This window comes from Columba livia, chromosome 3 (assembly GCF_036013475.1).
Source record: "Columba livia isolate bColLiv1 breed racing homer chromosome 3, bColLiv1.pat.W.v2, whole genome shotgun sequence".
Lineage (NCBI taxonomy): Eukaryota > Metazoa > Chordata > Aves > Columbiformes > Columbidae > Columba > Columba livia.
This window is the reverse complement of record NC_088604.1, coordinates 12,670,955-12,693,082: the sequence shown is the minus strand read 5'-3', so window position 1 is coordinate 12,693,082 and position 22,128 is coordinate 12,670,955. Positions and strand designations below refer to the sequence as shown.

General features: G+C 37.2%; 1 protein-coding gene across 2 annotated transcripts; it reads right to left on the bottom strand.

Moving 5' to 3' along the window:
- Positions 1–1,156: 1,156 nt before the first annotated feature.
- On the bottom strand, positions 1,157–13,908 carry RAD51AP2 (RAD51 associated protein 2). Of its 2 annotated transcripts, XM_065055853.1 has the most exons (4): positions 12,861–13,908; positions 7,681–11,723; positions 5,516–5,617; positions 1,157–2,034 (listed from the first exon to the last, which is right to left on the bottom strand). In XM_065055853.1, exons 2-4 carry the CDS (start codon positions 11,684–11,686, stop codon positions 1,916–1,918), a joined length of 4,227 nt encoding a protein of 1,408 aa, XP_064911925.1. In that variant the 5' UTR covers positions 11,687–11,723; positions 12,861–13,908; the 3' UTR covers positions 1,157–1,915. The 2 variants fall into 2 exon arrangements, with proteins under 2 accessions (XP_064911925.1, XP_064911926.1); XM_065055854.1 differs by having other exon boundaries at positions 7,681–13,908.
- Positions 13,909–22,128: the final 8,220 nt, after the last annotated feature.

The window sequence follows — 22,128 nt, the reverse complement described above, 5'->3', positions numbered from 1 at the left end:
AAGACAAAGCAGTGACCTTCCATTGTCATTTAGGCGTTGCTACCAGCCACGAGTCCACAAGCTCCTCCACATTGTCACCCTGGTCTATAATGCCCGGTCATCCTCTCTGAGACAGTGACATCTGCTGCTCACGGTGCAGGTGCTACCTAGTTCAGTCCATGACACAGCCGTCCAGCTGCCTGACTGGGCTCCTCAGGCTCACTGGCACATTCCCAAGGGAGCTGGTCAATGCTCCAGCCTTAGGATCTGCTTCTGAATTGCTTTGGAATTTGTTTTCTAGTTGCCCATTTCCTTAGACCTTTTACACTTCTCCAAGGATTGGGACTACTGATAAAGGAAGAATAACTTCTTGTGCTGTGACCTCCAGAAATATGTTTTCCATTAGCATGAACAGATTTATACTTGCCTCCACAAATTATTAATGGGTAAGCTAGTAAGTTTTACTGTTTAAAATTATTGTTAGACTAGGTGCCTAGCACCTACTACACCTTTTGGACAACATATGGTCCACATATAAGTTTAGAAACTCTTATTTTAGAACCAGCTGTTCTTAGAAACAAATGTTCATTTGACATTTTTACTATTTCATGTGAGAATAACGGAAATCATAAACCAAATTATAACTATTTTCTTAGATCTTATTGTCTTATTTATTTCTATCAACGTTGTGTACTGATTTTCCTTTTCTTATTTAGAGACGCATACTGATATATTTACTATTACGTATGACATATTCTGAAGGTTGCTGCTAAAGAGGCTAAACTGTGTAGTGATTTAATCTTTGCACTGTTGCTAGAGATTCTATGGAATAACTTATCTATCGATGTATTTTCCTATCAATTCATATTGCTCAGCTTTCCTTCTGTCAGCTGCAACCACGTACTATGCACCGGAGTTTACCATCACTATTCTGTAATGCTTGTTATACTGAAATTCTCATACACTGCAATGTAAAATACAGTCTTTCTAAAAAAAAACTTTGTTCAGCTGCGTAAAGAGGGTTAAAAGATTTTTTTCCTGATATCTGTTATTGGATCACTCTTGTTCTGACACTTTTGTGATTTTTTTCAGACTACACCCATATTTGTTTATTGCTGTGCTCTAATTCAGTTGAAACTGTTGCTCTTCTTTACTAGATAACAACAATATAAATATATTCATAATTATTAACAGATGTACCCAAACAATATCTGTATGCTTCAGATCAGCCCAAGTTTCCCCATTTCTTGGGACAGAATTTCTGTACTGGTATTTTGCCTCCATGTTGTATGCAATGGAATCAGCACCATCAGAATAAGACATTCTGTCTGTAATATTTACGTTGTTTCTGCTTCCCAGCTCCACACTGAAATTCAAGAGTTATCTTTCTCTAAAGGGACAGGTGCAGGGAACTCAAAGAAAACCCTTCCTGCATGACAAATGACTTCTGAAGCCTAAAAGACAATCTCCCTAGTTAGTAATTTAAATTTAGCTTCCTGAAATTCTCCTGTACACCTCTCTAACCATTTGTAACAAATTTTAATAAATCCTCTTAAAAATACTAATTGAGTTTTTAAAAATATATAAACACACAGAGAATTCTAAGAATGTCTGAGTAAGCCAAAAAATTTCAACAGTTTGTTTTAATAGATGAGAAATACATGTCAGATTTTATTAATATTACATAAACTTTTAAAGGGCCTCATCTTTCCATTAACATTTCTACTAGTAAACATTCATTATAATTCCCTTTGCTATCAAATATTCACAGGAGTATTCCTAAATAAATAACTAGCAAATACTGCAATATTAATATCTTAAAAAAAAAATAGACCACAAATATCAAACTACCAACATAAAAACTTAACATAAAAACATTTCAACAGTTTTCAGGCAGAGTGATTCCATTTGAAGACTAGTAAAGAAATCCAGCAAGTCATTTCAGATAAGGATGAAGCTGTTTGGGCCGAGCTTTTCTTGACAGCCCAATCCTGATGGGGCCCTTGCATGTTTTAAGAGGCTGCACTCTCATAACTTCATGGGACAGAAAGTATCCTACATTTAAAAAAAAAAAAAAAAAAGAAATAAAAAGTGAAAGTAAAAACAGAATGATACATAACATACACCAGAACTACGTACTACCAAAATATGTACATTAGATGAAAGTTAATTACAGCTTCTCAGTCCTTTACTACATCCTGTCCCATTTCCATTTCTTTCAGGTGTCGAGCTTCTAAAATATTCTTTTTGGTTGGTTGAAGTTGTAATGCTAACAGCTGGGTCACTACTTAGATTCCTTCTAATTAGGATTTTCAACCTAACATTACAGAACTTTCCTGAGACACTGGCAAAGGCACATAGTTCAATACAAATTACCATTCTGGGACAGAGGCAACATGCTAAGGGGAGTGTGCTTCAATACTTGCCACTAGTCTGAGGGGTTTAGATGCAAAAATCCAAATTATAGAGCCCACCATCGTTATTAGTGGTAACAATCACGATGCCTTGTCTTGTGCCCCTCATTTTACAGCAAGCAGAACTTGTATGAACAAGTTGAACAAGTATGCGGACTTTCTGATCCGTAGTCTGTTAGGTAAGGTATACACCATCTAGCAATCTGGACCATGATTCAGTCATCCTTTAGAAGTTTTTTGTTTTGCACAAAATAATATACTCACTGGGGAAAAACAGAAATCCATGGCCTAGTAAACTAGAGATTAGGACAATGAGTTATCTGGAAGAAGTAATAAACACATAAGAAGGTGTCAGGTTTCTCAAGATCCTTTCCAGTTCTCTTTTCCATTATTCTATAATGAGGTACTAGAGAGAGTGAAGAAGAGGCAACGAGGCTGGTGAGGGGCCTGGAACACAAGTCTTATGAGAAGTGGTTGATGGAACTGGGGCTGTTTAACCTGGAGAAAAGGAGGCTGAGGGGAGACCTTATGGCTGTCTACAGCTACCTGAAAGGAGGTTGTAGCATGGAGGGTATCAGTCTCTTCTCTCAAGTAGCAAGTGATACGACAAGAGGAAATTGCAACAAGCTGCTCCAGGAAAGGTTTAGATTGGATATTAGGAAAAAATTCTTCCTGGAAAGGGTTGTCAGGTATTGGAACATGCTGCCCATGGTAGTGATGGAGTCACCATCCCTGGAGGTGTTTAAAAGGCGTATAGACAAGGTTCTTAGGGACATGGTTTAGTGCTAGAGTTAGGTTATGGTCAGACTCGATGATCCTGAGTGTCTCTTCCAACCGAAATGATTCTATGATTCTATAAAACTATGAAACACTGAGCGATTAGCTAGGATATCAAATAGTGAGCCCATCAGAGCCTTAAGCACTCTTTTGGAATCCTACTAAAGAGAGAGAAAAAAAAAACCTCTAAGCCTTTCACAAGAATTTTAAATTATAGGATGAGAAAAAACCCAAAGCTTCATTAAGTCAATGATGAGATAGTTGTGCTGCTATGTGTTTTACAAGACTCGTAAGAGTCAGTTGGCAGAGGAACTTGCATGCACCAAAAGTAAATCAAGTGTTAAGGGTCTATATGCAGCCAGTAAATCATGGTGGTTAGTCATGCAGCGTTGTAAAACTGCTGAAGTGTAAATCTTCTTGTCCGACCTAGGGATCCAACACAGCCACAGTTTCTGAGGTAACAGTCACTTCATGTGACCAAACAGTGAAATGTAAAACAAAGAACTCATTGATATCAGCAAGTATAAAAGCTGTACCTCCTAATTTTATAACTATGGGAGCAATATGCTGGATTAAGCCACAGGGTTTTGGCAACAAAACTGGCTAAATTAACAGGCTTTGATTCCGCAGCAGAAACAGAGTGATCATATCCAAGATACATAAGCAACCCAAATCATTTAAGAGCATACGTGATGGCTCAGAATCCTACTGAAAAATGGAGGGAGACAGTCACATAGTAGCAAAACTTCAAACCTTAACTCCTATCGGTAGAGTAAATATAGTATTCCCCCTGGCAAAACCAGTTATATTCCTTGCTCCAGAATGATCTCTAAGGCAATGTGCAGTGTAAATGGAATAAAACTGTCTCTGCCAACCACAGATTACAGCATAGCAGCAATATACCTACTCAAGGAAAGAAGATACCCTGCAGTTCCCTATTTGCTATCAACAAAGAATGATGATGAGGGGAATATTTTTTCTCATGTCTTCTACTGGAAGAATATCAGGTGTCTGTTCATTCTGACAAAGGTCTGGAAAATAGGTGAAGAATGTCTCAAAAATCTGCTATTGCCCCAGAAATTTGCCCTAAAAACCTGCCATTTCGCTAGAAATCTGCGTGATTTCTCAGCAACTGTGGGGAACAAAAGAAGCCACTCATTGCTCAGGTTTTCTTTCAAATATTTTTGGAGAAGCTCAGATGGGAACTTAAAAAAGACTAGGAAGCAGTGTAAAGGGAATATTACTGCTAATGGCAATGGAGAAAATGTTTGGTTCTCTTTGCCATTGTCACTGTGGCACAAAACAACAGGGAAAGAAGAAAGGGAAGATGATCCAGGTTCAGCCATATTCTGATCTTCTGCAGGATCCCTAATGGTCCACCTAGCAAGCTTCAACCCCATCCGAACAAAACTTCCAACATGTTAGTATCAACCACTGTTAGCATCAATCACTGTTACACACAATAAGCATTCTGGGATTTTAATTTTCCCTGAGCAATAATAACACCTACTATAAAAGTCAGAAACAAGAACCTACCTGCCACAAACAAACAAACAAACAAACAAACAAACAAAAACAACAAAAAAGTGTAAGAAATACATCAAAAGCTGACATATCTTCAATAGGTGAAAAGAACACCACAGGTAATCTGTAGATGTTCAGGATTTTCAGTCTCATTATTTCACAGAATGGCCTGAATGAAGGAAATGACTTTGTGAATTCTGAGAACAGCAAAGTGTGCACCAGTTTTAGAATGTGCAATGGGGAATAAAAGCGAGTGAAAATATCTGTACATTATTTGACTTAATGAAACAGAAGATATCTGTAGCCTTTTACTCACAATGTTTTAGTATTTCACTTCAGAGTAAACCAATAGCCTCATTTTACTAATTGTTTCCAAATGTTAGAAAAAGTGCAAAAGCATGCTTTTTGAAATCTTGAAGAATCAATTGGCAACATCCTTCTGAATTTCCTTCCACAATGTGTCCTAAACTACAGCTCTTCCAAGAAAAGTACATAAAATAATGTTTTCTTCATAGTACATCTTGGCTATGTCACAATGTTTGAAGGTCCAAAGGTGTTTGTTCCAAACAGCTCCAAAACAAGCAGAAAAGGAAACCCCACATTGTTAGAGTTCTTTGCTTCTATCCAAAGAACAAAAAGGCTCATCTGCATGACTTGCTCAGTGACCCAAGCCAAAGACAGGACAGCTTTCTAGCAACCTACGATTAAATAAAATGTGATTGCTATAGAGTGAAAACTAAAAGGGGAAGAAAGAAATACAAAAATTTAATAAATAAGTTTATTAGCACTCATATTTGTGGTACATATAATATTACTCTTACCTGCCTCTTTCTGTAAATTATACTTTTGTTCCTTAGGAAGCATGCAGGATAAAAAAGCAGGGTTCCACATGTATGGTTTATCATAAGCTGCATCAAAATAACCTTAAAAAAGAGGCATAAATACATTTAATATATTAGCTCATTTCTATAAATAAATAAGTGTATTTCATCTAGTTATCAATTTGCAGTTCTTGTTGTGACTAAAACAGATACGTGTATGTTACAGGAAATATTAATGAAGCTACAAAGTCCAACTCTCAGAGGCTTGTCAGGAGCTATCTATACACCTCATGGATTTCTCCTTTTTACTGATGCAATTACGCAGTTTTTTAATTCTCTGATGACATATTATTTTCTCCAACTGGATCTTCTTATTCCAGACTTAGGCAGAAAAGTGATCACTTAGTGAGCAATTTATCCAGTATCTGCTAGGTTTGCACCTCTGGGGCAAGGCACGCAGGTGTAACTTGCAGCACATTACACTGTTAAAACTCCACCGAACTGAATCTCCTCTGGAACTTTTCCATGACACTTTTCTAATTGCTTCACAAACACTAATTACATTCACAAAACCCCTGCAATCTTCACTTCATAAGTTTAGAGCCAACTCTCCAAGAAATTGATTTCAGATGCTAAATTTGAGATGGCTGCATTTTTATCAGAGAATTCAGCAAATATGACCAGAGTATATCTATTATTGACTTTATTTGCAGCTGTGAGAACTCATTATTTCTGCAAACTGAATTTCAGATACAAAATCTGATAAACATGTTGTTTGAAAAGTGGCTGAATAATTTACTTATCACACAGGAGTTATTTGTAAAAAAGGTACAGCATTCAACTGCTTTTCTTCCCAGTGTCCTTCCTTTACTCATTAAACATCTCTTCATTCTGCAGCAAATGGGGTAGGAGTGATAGAGTTTACAAAGCGGAGTTCCTGGATGTTGTTTGAAGCAGGGAATTCTGTTTCTTTAAGAAAAAAATATATATTTTTTTTTAAAGGCAGCATCTAAACTTTAAAGAAACATAACTGTAGTACTGACCAAGTTTTGTGAGGGCATGGTCTGGAAGCCAGAACTGTGAGGTATGTATGCTCCCTTTATGGTGGATGGAAAAAACAGGATTATATACAAGCAAAGAGACAGGCAAGAACTGCTTAGGGCAATGCCATGCGAAAGATTAAGTGCAGGATACGTTTAGAAACCTCTTGCTGCTTTCCGAGCTTGAGAAATTTAGTGTAGCAAACTTCCTTCACCTACTTGGAATCTATGGCCCAGAATCAACTTCTGAGAACAGATAATGAACACACACTTTAGAGAAATATACAAATATCACACATGACAAGTAGTGCCTGCCACTCATGAACATACTCATGTTATCTTTATTAATCTGTTACCCAGACTTGCATTAAACTACTTATTTTCCCTAAGTAATGCTCTTTAAGCAGAAGATATTAGTATCCGTTTCAGAGGCAAACACATATAAATGCTGCAAGACTGGCTGATGCGTTCACCTCCAGGTCTTAAAGAAATCAGAGAGATTTAACAGGTGACTGTCACCACTGATCACCTAACTGCAAAATTATTTTTTGTGACTATTTGACTCCTCATTAATACTGCCTCCCAGAGAAAACAGACCTCTGAATACTATGCAAAATCCATTTTGAAAACATGAAGTTCATCTTCACGACCCTTCAAAAGCTTTCAGTAGAACACACCAGATGTAAGGAAACAGTTGTCTCCTTTCTGAATATTGTATTGTGTATTTATTGAGCCTGTTCTCTCTGTAAATGTGCATCTTACTGAGTTTTTAACTCTTTGCAGGATTTTAAGGCTTATTATGATGAAGTCCAAGACAAAAGAAATAATCTGTGCTAGAATTTGCATTAAGACAGGTAGGAGCGAGCCTGAAATTGGCTGACTGTATTCTGCACTACAATTGCTACAGCACAGTGTGCAAACAGCAGTAGCAGTGCAGTTGTTTTGCATTTGGCTACTCAAAGGCAGGTACCTTTTGTCCCACAAACCTTGTACAATTCAATGAAAACTCAGAAATTGTTACAGAATTACCTGAGTTGAGAAATATACCTTCACAGCAAACCAAATATTTGCCTAAAATTTTATATTTGCTTATTAACATAACAGCCAACAATTCCATGTGCTTACCTTCTGCAATAGGTGAATGCAGCAAATCTTCACTTGACAGTCTTGAAATACAATATTCCTTAGACAGGTTTTCGTCTTCACTGTCATTTGATTTTTTTTCAGCTAATGAAATTTCATTACTGTCAGTTATGTTTTGCCCTTCTACAGTACCACAGACTGAAGAAGAAATGCACACTTTCTTTTGAGAAACACTTGTCACATCTTCAGCTACACCCTCAGAATTATTTAATTCACAATAACTGTGTGAGTTTGTTTCCAAACTAGATAAGTTGTTTTCATTTCCCTTGCTAATTTCATGAAACATATGTAGCTCTTCTAGCACTAAATCAAATTTTCTCTTCAGTTCAAATTCACATGTGATTTTGTTTTCTAGAGGTAAATACGTATCTTTCACCACTTCAAGACATTCATTGTTCATCACAGATAAATGCATTTTTAATTTCTCTTCTGCAGCAATGAATGTTTTACATTCATCTTCTGAATATGACATAATCAAGTCTTTCATTACAGTCTCACATTGACTTTCATTAGTCACATGCATTTGTTCATCACTTATCTCCTCCTGTTCTTTTACATATGCAGGATGTCGTTTCAAAGCTGCTGGCTCTAAACTAATGGCCTCATTTGTCTGTGTGTGCCCTTGTGAAAAAAACTGCACGGTTTCCTTAGCCTGTAATTCCAAGTGTGTATCTGTCATGGCAGGTCTTCCTTTGGATGGATGTTGTGTCATGGCATTCATTTCTTCGCTTTGTTTTTGTATATCCACACTTGAGGAATCCCTGCAGTGTCCATCTTCACTTACTGCTTCATCTTTATGGACAAAAGATCTGCTGTCTAGTGGCAAAGGCACAGACTGATAAACACTTGAGGAACCAGGAAATACGTTTTCAAAATTAAAATATGTATTTTGATATTCTAGATTTTCACTTGCTAAATGTGGGCTATATGCATTGATTTTTTTGCAGCATTCAGGTTGGTTTGTTTGGCTATCTTGTAACAAAAGAGAATTACATTTTTCTGTAGTTGGCTTTGACTGCTCAGGCAGTATTAAGACCTCATTTGATTCAATAGGAAAATTATGAACCTCTTTTGAACTAGTGACTTCATTTTCTTCAGACAACTTTTTTTTGACAGAATTGTCTTGGCTTACAACTGGGATCTGGTCAAAGTCTTCAGAATCAGTAGTAAGAGGAATTTTTTCATATATGTCAAAAATAGAAAAATATTTTTTAGAAAGAAAATTATCAGAATTTATTTGCAACTTTTCTGACTTAGGAAATTCTTTTTGATCAGCATTTATAAAACTGGAAGTACCCAAGTATTTTTTCACGGTATATGTGGTTTCATCTCTGACTTCATTTGTAGACTTTATGTAATTTCTGCACCCTGTTGTTTCAGCTTTTTTATTTTCATAAAAAACAAAAGGCAAAGCTTTTAAACTTTTCCCATGAAAAGAACTATTAAACATTTTACTTGGTTTCTTCTTCTCCTTCTTTACTGTATTTACGGATATTTCCAGATTCGCACCTTTACTATTTAGCTGTTCAAATTTCAGTTTTGAATGGGCAGGAAAGTAATTCCAAAATCTAACTTGTGCTCCAATCAGATACTGTATTTTTGTGATATTGCAGCAATCCATCTCGTCTACTGAAGAACAATCAAAAGTGCCCTGCAGCAAGATCAGGCATTTAGCAACTAAAATCTGTCTTTTCATACTGGTTTTGTGACTGACTGACCCCAAACAGGCGCTAAACCCTCCACTCCGTCTGGGTAAGAGGTGGTGCTTTCTGACATGTCTCCCCTGACATAATCCACTTTTTTGGTGATGAAAGAGGGTTTGTCTTTTTAGGAAAATGGACTCTTCTTCACCTAAAGATCTAGAAAAATGTCTTCTCTGGTATTCACTCTGTAATTCAAAACCAATTTGTTCTAAAAATTTAGAACTTACAAAGCAGGGATACATTTCATGTTTTTTATGAAATGCTGTGTTTTGCCTCAAAGCAATATCTCTGCAAGAGCTTAACTGAACTTGCATTCTGCCACATAAAGGATGTTTCTCCACTCGTGTAGACTTTCCTTCAGCTGGCAATGAAGTACTCCTGCTATTGAAAAAGGAGGCAAGAATTGTCTTTAGTACTTCCACCTTCAGATGCTTTGAAATAATAGCCAGCGAACAAATACATATTTCATTGTTCTTTCTCATATTTATATTGCTCTTTACTAACTCTTTAGTATCACACTGCCCGTTTAATGTTTCACAAAAATGAAATCGATGTGTAATACCATCACCCGGACACATGGGCATGTCTTTATACAAAGTTTCATTCCATGTCCTGACCCTTTGTAACAATGTATTTTGAAATGAAAACTTTAATTGGAACATTTCCTTTCCCTTAAATAGATTGAAACTCACATCTGTATCTGGGAAATTCTGCACAATAATGTGAGGACAACTGCTTTCAAATAAAGTGTTTTTAGTGAAACATCTTTTGAAATCAAGTATTTCTTTTGTAGAGAGTTTTGATTCTGCTTCATACAAGCTAAGGTCACTGTTGGAATTGTGCACACCACAGTGTGTATCTAACTCGTTTTTCCCCAATGCCTCTGTTGTTACTGGAACACTTGTCTGTATATGAAAAGCTGCCACACTCTCATTAGAATTAGTGCTTTCCCTTCCCGTTCTCTTCAAAAGATCATTATTGCTAACACATTTATCCTTCTGAACGTTTTTAGCGCTAATGTAAATGAGAATCCTTGACTTATGGTCATCATCACATTCTGAATTCTCCACCATTTTGCATTTCAAATAATTTTCAGCAAATATTTGATTACATTCTATGTCAGCGCTGTTGCCTCTGGAATAAGTTACAGATACTGTTCCTCGTTCTGCTAAAGGACTGCACTCTTGTTTGCTACTTGATAGGTAATTCTTTTCTTTAAATTCAGAATCAACAATGGAAGATTTTACCCTGCTTTCATCATTTTTCAATTTTTGTTTCCCTGTCTCAGATACTTTTTGTACACCATTTATCTGTTTAGATTGAAGCAAAGATGGTTGGTCTTTAAAATTCTTCCAATTCATCTCCTCCAAGTTAGCTGGTGGTATTTTACTATTAATTTTATTTGAAATGCTAGAAAATTGAAAATTTGGGATTTGCATTAGTTGTAATCTTTTAAAAGGCTTTAATGTTGGAACGATAGATGATGAAATATCTTTTTCTTTATTATCTCTTTCTGTAGTAGTTTCACTATCACTGCTGGAGTAATCTTTATTTTCTGCATTACATACTTTTGTCAGGAAATTATTTTTCTCATTTTCTATGTGTGAAAACACAGAACTGGTGCCACAAAAAAATGGAATTTGCAAAAGCTGGTATTGTTTCCACTTTTTATCAGAGACAGACCTATGATTTAACAATTCCATCTGAAACAAGTCTCTGTTGAAAGGTGTAACTGAAGAATTTTGATCGAGTTCATTATCACCATTTCTTTTATTACTGTATTCTATATTGTCGCTATGCTGCACTTGGGGTGTATTTAGTACCTGTAGGTTTTCATATGTGTTACCAGCATTCCACACATTGCATACTTCTGTTTCAGAAGGCTGTCCATGCACATTCAATGAAATACCGTCTTCCATAGTAATTTGGTTTTCATTTTCAGGACTCCATTTTTTGTTGGGCAGTTTAGTTTCTGATACTCTACCAGAAAATCTTTCACTGCTACAAGTTGGAAAATGGAAAAACTCTCTCATGCAAGTTTTTCTTGCAGTATCACAACTTTTCTTTTCTACTGCCCAGCTGTTTTGTTTTTCTGATAAACCTGTAGGCTCATGTGGTGATGTTTGGTATCTGTCCATATAGTGTATGCTTTGTTCTAACTTCTGCTGCTCCTCTTTCTCTATGTTTTTTGGATCACTTTCTATTTTAATTCTCTTTGGATATAGGAACCATTCAACTTCATCTGACGACACAGATGAAAATCTTTCAGAACATGTATTTTCCATGCTCACAAAAATAAGTTCTATACTTGCTGAAACAGTCCTGAAAGATAAAGAAATATTCAAGTATTAGGCATAAACGATCTTTTAATGGTTTCCAAAACATACAGGACACAAACCCAGTAATTCTATCATCTACCTGTGTTACCACATTGATATTTGTTCTGCATACATTATGTGCCTGAGATAAAGGCAGGATCACTGAACAACATTTAAAACCAAGATGTAGCATTTAAAATAGAAGTTATTTACTGAAGTAAAAATGCAGACATATGCAAAATTAAAATGGGTGATAATTTCACTGTGCCAACAAGTTACAGAGATTAATTACATTCTTCATGTATTTGTCACACTGTATTTTTGCCAAAAATGAATACTGAGAACAAATATCAAGAAAATAATGTCCACTGATGAACTTGGCTGAATCTGGGGAGTGGACTCTTTAAAACTGTTAAAAACTGAAAAAAAATTCCAGTCTTGTCTTCACTGTGTGTTGTCATGTGGAACTGCAGGCAAGTTTATAAAAAGTCCTCAGGTTTGATGAAACACTGTATCAGGTTGTAGCTTCATATACAAAAACCACTGGTGTCACAGGCACAAATCCAGGTTGTTAGATGTACTGGTGCCCGTGGCATTTAAGTGCACAACTCCTCAAGTTAAGTGCACACAGCAGGTTTGTTTTAGAAGCGATCTACCTAGTGTGTGGAACATAATTTGAGCGAAATGAAATTTCCTATGTTGATTGAGGGGATTTATTATGCTTGTGACAGACTGGTTCACCAGTATCTCTGAGCAACCCAGTCCCCATGCAGAGCTGGCCTCAGAGAGCATACAGGAAGAGGTTCAAAATGTTTCATGAAGTGTATAATTAAGTTCTGGTTTGGTTTGTTTTTGTTTTTTAACCAGGACTACATGATTCAAGAATCAAGTAGCATTCCTAGTTGGACAGGTTTGATTCTGTAACGACACAGGTTTTTGGCAAGGAACGCTGCTGTGACTGCAGGACACGCCTGTGGAACGCACAGTTAAAAATCAAGCCTGTGGCTCCTTCCCCTTCCCCGCAGGGCTACTCGCCTCCCACCATGGGGTCTCCCCCTCGCTGAAGGTGACAGGTCCCCCCTGTTCTGTCCCTGAGGTGCTTTCCCCCTCTAGACACCCTACACTTTGCACCAAGTTTTACCGTGAGGGAAGCCGGCTTTCCCTCCCAGTTCGTACAACCTTTTGTCCCGACGCCGCCCGGCGGTGCCTCCCCTCACAGTGGCGAGGGGACACCCCTCAATCCCCCTCAACCCACTCGCCGCGCCCCGGCAGCCCTCCTCGGTGCGGGGCAGGCCTCTGGCTGCCGAGCACCCTGCTGCTCTCTGAGCAGGGAACACGGGGCCGCCTCAGCTGGAAACCTGGAGAACGGCAGCACAGCCCCGAGGGGCGACCCGCCGGAGAAGGAGCCACCGCCCCCGCCCGCTCCAGGCGCCACGGCGGGGACAGCCCGCGGAGGCGGGAAAAATCACTCCGCCCAATGCCGCAGCACCGCGCCGTTTGGGGGACACTGCTTCCCTCAGCGTCTCCCTCCGCCAGCAAGGAAAGACGCCGTTGGCTTCTCTTCTCCCCCGGGCTCCCAACGGGAGAGACGAGTTGGGATTAATACACCGAAGGCCACCAAGATGCTGTAGAAACTGCGGTTTAGTTGGAAAGTCCTTACTTCAGTGCCTGAGCAAAGAGGTGTCACTGACTAGAGCCAAGCAACCTGCTGCCAATTATTTTTACGAGCGGGATATATTTTTCTTAATTGCCTAATTCCTAAAGCATGAGATCCTATATGTACAAATGCTCGTGTCCATGGCCCTTTTCCATGTTCCTTCTCTGATTAACACACAGGAGAAGATGCTTCTTTTTTTTTTTTTTTTTTTTTTTACAGTAGGAAGAGTTGATTCAGCCAAAGACTTTATTCCAAAAATAACAAGTATTCATACAGCTTCACGCTTTTGAAACAGGTGTTTCCTCTTTGACTGCTGAAATTTCATTTCTAAAAGGTTATTTTTTAAAGTTTGTGCTAAATTGGTTGCTTTAAAACCGTCAAGGGTGGGCAATAAAAATAGAAACATCCTTAGGGCCTGTTGCTGCAAATATTTTTTTTAAGGATTATCATCCATACTACAGTGAACAAATCCACTGAAGCCCAACAGATCCATTATTCCTGGTAGTAAACATTATAACAGGAATTTTATAAAGCTGAGCCTTAAAATAGCTGTGCTTTTGTGAATAAATCTGGCTAATAAATGCTTTCTAATACTTAAGAAATAATATTAATTGAATCAATCTTTAGTTAACAAGATATGTTTCCTGTTTATTTTAAGCAACAAATAGTCTGACTGCAATAAATTGGATTACATTCACATTTTTAAATACATACAATACCATATGTGGTGAAGGCCACAATTAAAATTAGAAATAGGATTTTAAGGCATGTAAGAGAGCAGCATATTCACCACAGTACTGACATTTGCTACTTCTCTGCATTGGAAAAACATTCCTGGGAAACAAATTATTGTGTTTTTCTGAAGTGGAATTGCTGTAGTGTTCACAATTGTTCATAACATCTTCTGAATAACATATTCCCCCACTTCCCTGACAGGGAGAAGTCCCTCAGTATGCAGGGCAGGCTGCAAGTAAATAGGAGTCACTTTAAAATAACTGATGTCTTTGAACAGTGGAACAAGGCAAACAACCAGAATCACATGAAAAAGAAGAATGATTTTTCTTGCATCTACACAGCTATAAATCAAGATTATTTATTAAACTGCATCCACTCATTTCACGTCTACAGCTCACTTTGTTGTATATAACTTAGATACGTAGCAGAAGCTAACAGACTTCCACTGAAGCACATCCTGCATGCTTTGCACTTTTCAATTTGCAACTCATGGAAAAGAATTTTCATACTACTTGTTTGCTGATATTACAAATTGAATATAGCATATACAAATTGAATATAGCATATTTCTACTAATGGTGTGGAAAAAGACATAATTGCTTTCCCTGCTACTCAGTTCAGTAATATTTTAGTAGGATGTAAACACCACATTTTTGTTGTAGAATTTTGATAATTTCAAATTTTCACTTTCTGTCAATTGCTTACATCTCCATCAGGCGTACCATACATATAATTATTATTATACTATGTTTGCAAGTTGACAAAGAGGGTTGTAGGTCAGCTTCTTGATGAAGTCGTCAAAGAAGTTTCGGGTTCTGATGCAGCAATCAAATCTCAGAAATATTCCTTCACTTCAAACTATCATTTAAAACTCTTACAAAAGGTTTTGTAACTCTCACTCTCTTTTTTTGGTGTTTTTTTTGGTTGGTTGGTTGGTTTTGTGTGTGTGTGTGTGTTTGTTTTTTGTTTTGTTGAAAACTAGAAAAGAAAAACATTGCAAAATATTAAAAAAGAAAGGTCAGGAACAAATATTAGGACATTAAGTTAAATATCATCAAAGACATCACCAAAATAATTATGCTATAAAGATCAGGAAGACAACCCAAATTTTACAACCTTAATTTGTCAAGTGAAGCAGTGTCATTTGGCTCAAGTGCTTTATCTTAATTTAGCTGTGCTTGCTAACTGATTGCAGCCTTGTCCTTACAATCCATTGTAAGTAAACTGCCATTTTAGAACATGAAATTTCATGAACTGTAATGCTAAAAAATTCCACTCTGAAAGTAGCTCACCTTGTAACACTGACTGATCAAAGGTCATAATTAAGATTCCAAAGGAAATGTACTGCTTTACTAGGAAAAAGTTCATTTTGATACTTGTCTTATAAAGGGGAAATTGGTCATTAACATTCTTAAAACTGTATTGTAAAAATTATGCTTTTTTAACAGCTTACTGTCACATGTCACACAATCACTTTATCTTTTAAAGTATTAATAAAAAGAAGTTTGATGTATGAAAATACTTTCTATACTTTCTGTCACAAGTGCTGCATCTGCAGCCATAGATAACAATTGCAATAGTTTAAATAAAAGCTTCAGTCCTTCTCTTTGTTCCAGGGTAATCCTCAATGACTAAAGGTTAAGCTTGCTTAACATTCTTTGTTATAATAAAGATAGTATCACAACTTTACTCAATGTACTTTCAATCATAAGGAAGCTAATGTCTGTCTGTATGCATTGCATGTATTAATTCCATATTCTGAGCAGAGTGTCCATACTGACTAACAAAGAAAAAGCACCACACTGGGGGTACACTATGTTACTCTCGGCTCCTCTGTGTATGTGGACAACAGTCCTAGGGCAATCAGCAATATGTTAGTCCTTCAAAGCTGGATATGGAATAAAATCATTGCGAAAATCAGAGACTCCCTGAAAAGTTATTTAGCAAAAATTTGCTAATTGTTCAGCAGCATTTCTTGAGATTGTATTATTTTTATAGAATCACAGATTCACAGAGTCATAGAATAATTTGGGTTGGAAGGGACCTTCAGAGCTCATCTAGTCCAAGCCCCTGCCATGAGCAGGGACATCTTCACCCAGATCAGGTTGTTCAGAGCCCCGTCCAGCCTGGCCTGGGATGTCTCCAGGGATGGGGCTAAGATGGTTTGGTGCTCTAATTTCCTCTGGTAATAGACTCTTCTGTCTCTTTCAAAGGCAGTTCTTTTACATCTTGAGGGATATGAAAAGAACATGCTTAAGAGGCGTTTAAGAACTTAAACCAGCCCTGTTTAACTGTAGAGTGAATCATATCCCTCTGTGACCCCTTTATTTTGTCCACTGCAATGAAGTCGCTGCTCGAGTGCCTCACGTCCTATGCATTTGACAGCTGTCACTTTGAATAAAAACTGTCATTTATTGGACTTGATATTTTGGACACATTCTGTTCCTATCACCTGGTACACTGCTTGATCATACCGCTCCGTTGCTGAGACCATATCATTCTCTATTATATTAACTCCCTGTACAATCCCAAAGATGTTCTCATTTTCCAGCTGAAATACCTTGTTTACAGCTTTATGCCAAAACAGAAGTAGCAAAAAAATGCATTCTGAATACAGAGCACTAAACACAGAGATACAAAGGATCTTCATCCAATTTTAGCTGCCACTATCCATCTTCTTCATAAAGGGCAGAGAAAATAGTTCTGCCTGCTAGACAGTTCAAACCTCTTTGCTGAAAGTCTGCAGTGCTGCTGAATCCAGGTCACACACGTCCAACGGCACTTGGAATGCAGCGTTCTTCTTTTCATGCTAGCAGGGCAATTAACTCAGCCCATATGATCCCTAAGCCTGATTGACTTTTGCTCAAGATACTGCATAGAACATACAGGCTTGTTCATAGAGCCATAGAAAAATTGAGGCTGGAAGGGACCTCTGAAGATCATCTGGACCACTCTGCTCAGAGCAGAGTCAGCTTTCCAGTTGCATCCAACTTCAGTCCTTGATCAGGCTGCTGTGGGCTTTTCCAGTCAAGCTCTGAGTATCTCTAAGATTGGAGATTCCCCGGTGCCTCTGGAGTGCTTGCTACAAAAAAGCTAGTTGTAGCACTAAATTTTAAGCAGCCCATCTTCCCTGTTTCAGTGTAGCTGTCTTCTTTTAGTCTCTATCATGTACAGACTAACTAAACCATGTGTAACACGAGTTATATGCATAGTGATTCACTTTAATCTTATAGTAGTATCTATTTCTGATAAAAAGCTAGTTAGAGAATAACAGATCACATTTACATGGCAAAGCTTAGTCTTAGCCACATCTGCTTATCAGCTGTCTTTGATGTCCTTGGAATTAAGTCTGGTTAACAACAAACACAGCATCCCTTCAGCCATCGCTAACTGGGTATCTTGTAAAAGTTGAAGGGTTTAGCTGCTCAGGCAGCTTCTCACACAAGCAGAGCCAGGTAAGTGATAAAGTATCACAGAAACTTGAGGGAAACAGAGTCTGTGTTGGGAAGTCCACAGTGGAAAAGCCACGTGTGAGCTGCACCCACACAACCTTCTGCCCAAGCATGTAATCAAAGTGTGAAACATCCACGGGGCAACTGAGAAGTTTCATATGATTGTTTTCCTTATATTGATTGCACCTCAGTTCCTGTATATGGAAAAAGACAAATAAAATAGGTATTCTGCTGTTTTATGGCAGTAAGAGCAGTGCCAATTACTGATTTTGGTTCCTGGACTTTCACAAAGAGGTATTTGACAAAGTGCATGATGTTTCATTTTGTGATAGTTTGGGGACGTATCAGAGGCAGGAAAACACTAAACACTTCTAGTTCTCCTATCAGGGGAATTCTGAAGTCTTGTTCATCCCCTTCTCATCTAGCTCCTTAAAATTAGGCAGATTATAATGCCTTTTTTATTGGCAAGAACAGACAAAAATTAAGTGTGCAAGATGAAAGTGCCTTTTGAAGCGGAAAATCAAAAACTGAAGTGCACTTTTCAGTAGAGTGTATTTAGTCTCTACCTATGGCCATCAAACTTCACATGAAAACAAACTGATGGGCTTCACAAAGCCTTTGTTTATTCTCTTTTTATTTCTGAAAAACTGTGCAGTTCAACATACTCATAAATTATCTGGAAAACTGTGTAAGACAGATCAGAGTTATTGGAGGTACTCAAAGCTATAGCTGATTGTGAAGAATCCCAGAAACATCCTGCAATACTAAATGACTGCATAATAAAACCATAGATAAATTCCATTATTGATAAATGAGAGCTAATATGTAGAAGAAAAATAACCTTAACAGTACATGTACATTTAGTCTATACTTACACACTACTGCTACTCAAGAAAAAAGTATTGAGGAATCTGCAGAGAATCTCTGAAAACAGTAATTCAACATTCACCCATTCACCAGCAGTGAGAAAAGAAATTATCAGGAAGACACTACTGATATCTCTATAATCCACAGTATGTAGAAATCTTTAATAGTGAGTGGTACTCTGGTCATCCCACCCCCAAAAAATAAATGAACTGGAAAGTGTAGAAAAACCAATAGTGATGATCAATATGAAACAATTTTCATACAAGAAAAAAAGAACAAATACACTGGGGCTTTTAACTGAAGAAAGGGGATGATTAATGGAGAACAAGATATGATCCTGTAAGTAATTGGTAATATAAAACAGGAAAAAAGAAAAGGAATATTAAGAGAAACTGAAGTGTGGCTGTATTGGATCATACTCAGGTCAGTCTAGCCCAGTGTTCTATCTGACAGCAACTAAAAGCTCAGGCATGTTGTCAAGAGAATAAGATTGGGATAAAACATGTGTGTTTACTAAGAAGTCTCAGACTGCAACTATTTCTAGTTTGGTCACTGTCTACACGTGCAGGATTTCCACGTTTTGTTTTGTTTTGTTTTCTGATCTCCCTTTAATTCCATGTGAACTTTTAGCACCCACAAAATTTGGGAACAAAGAATCTCACATCTTACCCTCAATAATTTAAAGAACAATGCCTTTTCATTTATTTGGAACCAGTGCTCTGCTTTGACGGCTCCCCTTCTTGTGTTGAAAGACACAGTGAACACTTAATCTAGATATACACCTGCCATGCTATTCATGTTTTTCAGACCTCTATCACATCCTGATCAGATGTCTATTTTCCCAGATCAAAGAAGAGTTTTGTTTGGTTGACCCCACTACAGCAGCAATTCCATACATCTGATCATCCTTGGTGCCCTTCTCTGAACCTTTTTTAATTCTACAATATCCTCCATAAAATGAGGGATCTGAAGTGTTTACAGTGTTCAAGTTGCAGGAGCTGCACATATTTATTCAGAGGCACACTAACATGCTGTGGTTTGTTTTTTGTTTCTTTCCTAATAATTCTTAACATTCAGCTTGGGTTTTTTTGACTGGTGCTGATCACTGACCTTTTCATTAAATCATCTATCACAACTCGAGGAGCTGGCTGCCTTGCAATAACGGTCATTTCAGAGCACATAGTTTTAAATGTGGAGCTAGGACAGTCTTTTCCTCCTCTGCAGCAGTTTACATTGCTCCAAATTGAATTTCAGCTGCCAGTTTATTGCCCCATCTAACAAGCTCCTACAGTTCTGCACATGATTCCCATTTTTACTACTCTAAATAAGCCAAAAACATCATGAAACTTTGTCACCTTTGTACGCATTCTCTTTTACAGATCGTTTTTAGATGTGTCAAATAGGATGTAAGAAATTCCTGGCAGGACTAGACTGACTGTTCCAGAAAATTAGCACAAACAAAATACACTATTCTTCATGTATAATTAAAGTGTGGAACTCATGGTAGCATGTAGTGATGAGGCTCAAAGGTAAAAGAGGTTTCAACACTAATTAAAGTAAAATTCAGGAAAGATACCTCCATAAAGCACAATGCCTTGACTGCAGACTAAGGTTCAGAACATCGCAAAATGTTGATTGTCAGAAGGCAGAGGATACTCCGCAAAGGATTTTTTTATATCTGCATCACTTCATAGATATTTTGTCTAAGCATCAGCCAATACTGGAGACAATCTACTGTGCCATCTGTATGCAGATGGCACATACACGTCTGATCTAGTATGGCCATTTTGGATTATTTTATTAGATATGTATTTCAGATTGTTACTAATGCATCAAAAATGTGCTGTATTTTTGCATTTTCAGTAAGATACTTTATTCCAAAATGTGCTACTGGTGAAAAGTAATCAAGCCTAAATATTCATGAAATGATAAACTACTGGCCTTATGAACTCAGAGCCCATTATACAGGTTGAATATCCATCTATCTTCAAATCTGATAGAGAATTTTGAATGAGTTCTTCCTTTCTTTTTTCATTATTCTTGTCTGAACTATTTACAAAAAAGTATATCTGTCAATTGACAAAAAAGAAGATATGTTGATCTTTCAGCAGGCAGGACAGCATAATGGTATGTTTTGTCCTAATAACAGAAGGTTTTGACTTTGAGAGCAGTTGACTGGAAGTTGAAGAGCACATTACTCCATGGCAAATGATTCAGAGGGTGTTTTCATTACACATTAACCTCCCATAAGTTCTTCAAAATTAAAATGTCTTCTTTGGACATCAGAAACTGTTTGCTGTAATAGGATCGCAACTGAAGATATCATATTTCTTAGCAAAATATCTACTCCAAATTAATCACCTATGCAGTCTGTGACTAACGCTCTCCTCCAGACATATGTTTCTCTGTTCCTATATATCAGCCATGGTAAATATTTTCTGAATTCTTTAATTCAGTGTGATTGCAACACATCTGTTTATCATGAAGCAAGATTTAAATATCAAGAAATCAAATGTATTGCTTACACTGTAAGGGAATTGGGACATTATAGTTGATAGATGCATTATTTATTTTTTTATTCTCCCCCACTAAACTGATCTAATAAATACTATTATTTGTGGGCATAAGACACACTCGTTTCGTGAAGTGTCAAAATGTAGTTGTCAGGGGTTCATTTCTAGCAGGCACAAAGAACTAACAAGAAGTAGCTGAAGTGGGTCACCAAGCATGTGGGCAACTTATGTGCTCCTTGTGAATTTTGTTAAGTCTCCAGATGTCGTGGCTGTTAATGTAAATAATGCAGGTGGAAGCTGATTCCTCATTTTCCAAAAACTGCAAAAGTTTAAGCTTCTGAACTACAGAAAAGCTCTTCCCTTAGGTCTTAGCTGTCATCCCAAAATATAATTTGCTATCATTATACCAAAGTGAAAACATTGTTATAATACATGGATCACATTTGTATGAGCCTTGTATTTTGGAAAGTGAAATTCTTAAGGTTCTTTGGTCCTAGGCTGGAAAACACCTAAGAAAGAGGTACATCTAGGACATCCGGGTGAGGTAAATCTAGTACTTCAGAGTAGCTGGTAATGCACTGGTTCCTCAATTTTTACAATACAGTTTGTATAACAGAGCATTTAAAAACTGTCATTTCATGCATTTAATAGGGAACAACTGGGAGATGATTATGGCTTATTGTGAATAAATTATCTACTATATTTTAAATTATGGCTAAAAGATGGCTGATGTAAACATTGTTGACAAAGCTGAAACTCACTTAAGAGAAAATCGCAAAAGCAGGAATATTGTTGCTGAGGAAATTCTAGGTTATAATGATGAAATGCTCTAAACGACTAATAATCAAAATGGAAGTGTTTTTCCCCATGGAAGCACAATTCACAATTACTTGCTGAGTTTTGGACATTCAATAACAACACTTAGACATCTTGTGCAGTATTTGTAAGGTGAAACCAAGTGACCTCAAAATGTGGCACTTCCCTCTTAGTATCTTTTAAAGTTATCTTAGTCTGAATGAGAGTCTCTAATTAAAACAACATAGATAAAATACTGTAGATCAAGATGCATATTTTAACTTGTTAGGATGTAAGACTGCAAAGAATAGGAAAAATTAGTAATGTGATAAGCTAAACCATAGAAGTGATTATAAAAAATGTTATGTGATCATTAATATGAGCAATCGT

Excerpts from the sequence above, each read along its gene's own strand:
- RAD51AP2 (XM_065055854.1), bottom strand. The coding sequence starts at position 11,686 with ATGGAAAATACATGTTCTGAAAGATTTTCATCTGTGTCGTCAGATGAA. Across the intron at positions 5,618-7,680 it reads GCATTCACCTATTGCAGAAG|GTTATTTTGATGCAGCTTAT; the intron begins GTAAGCACATGG and ends CTCTTTTTTAAG. Across the intron at positions 2,035-5,515 it reads TAATTTACAGAAAGAGGCAG|GATACTTTCTGTCCCATGAA; the intron begins GTAAGAGTAATA and ends TTTTAAATGTAG.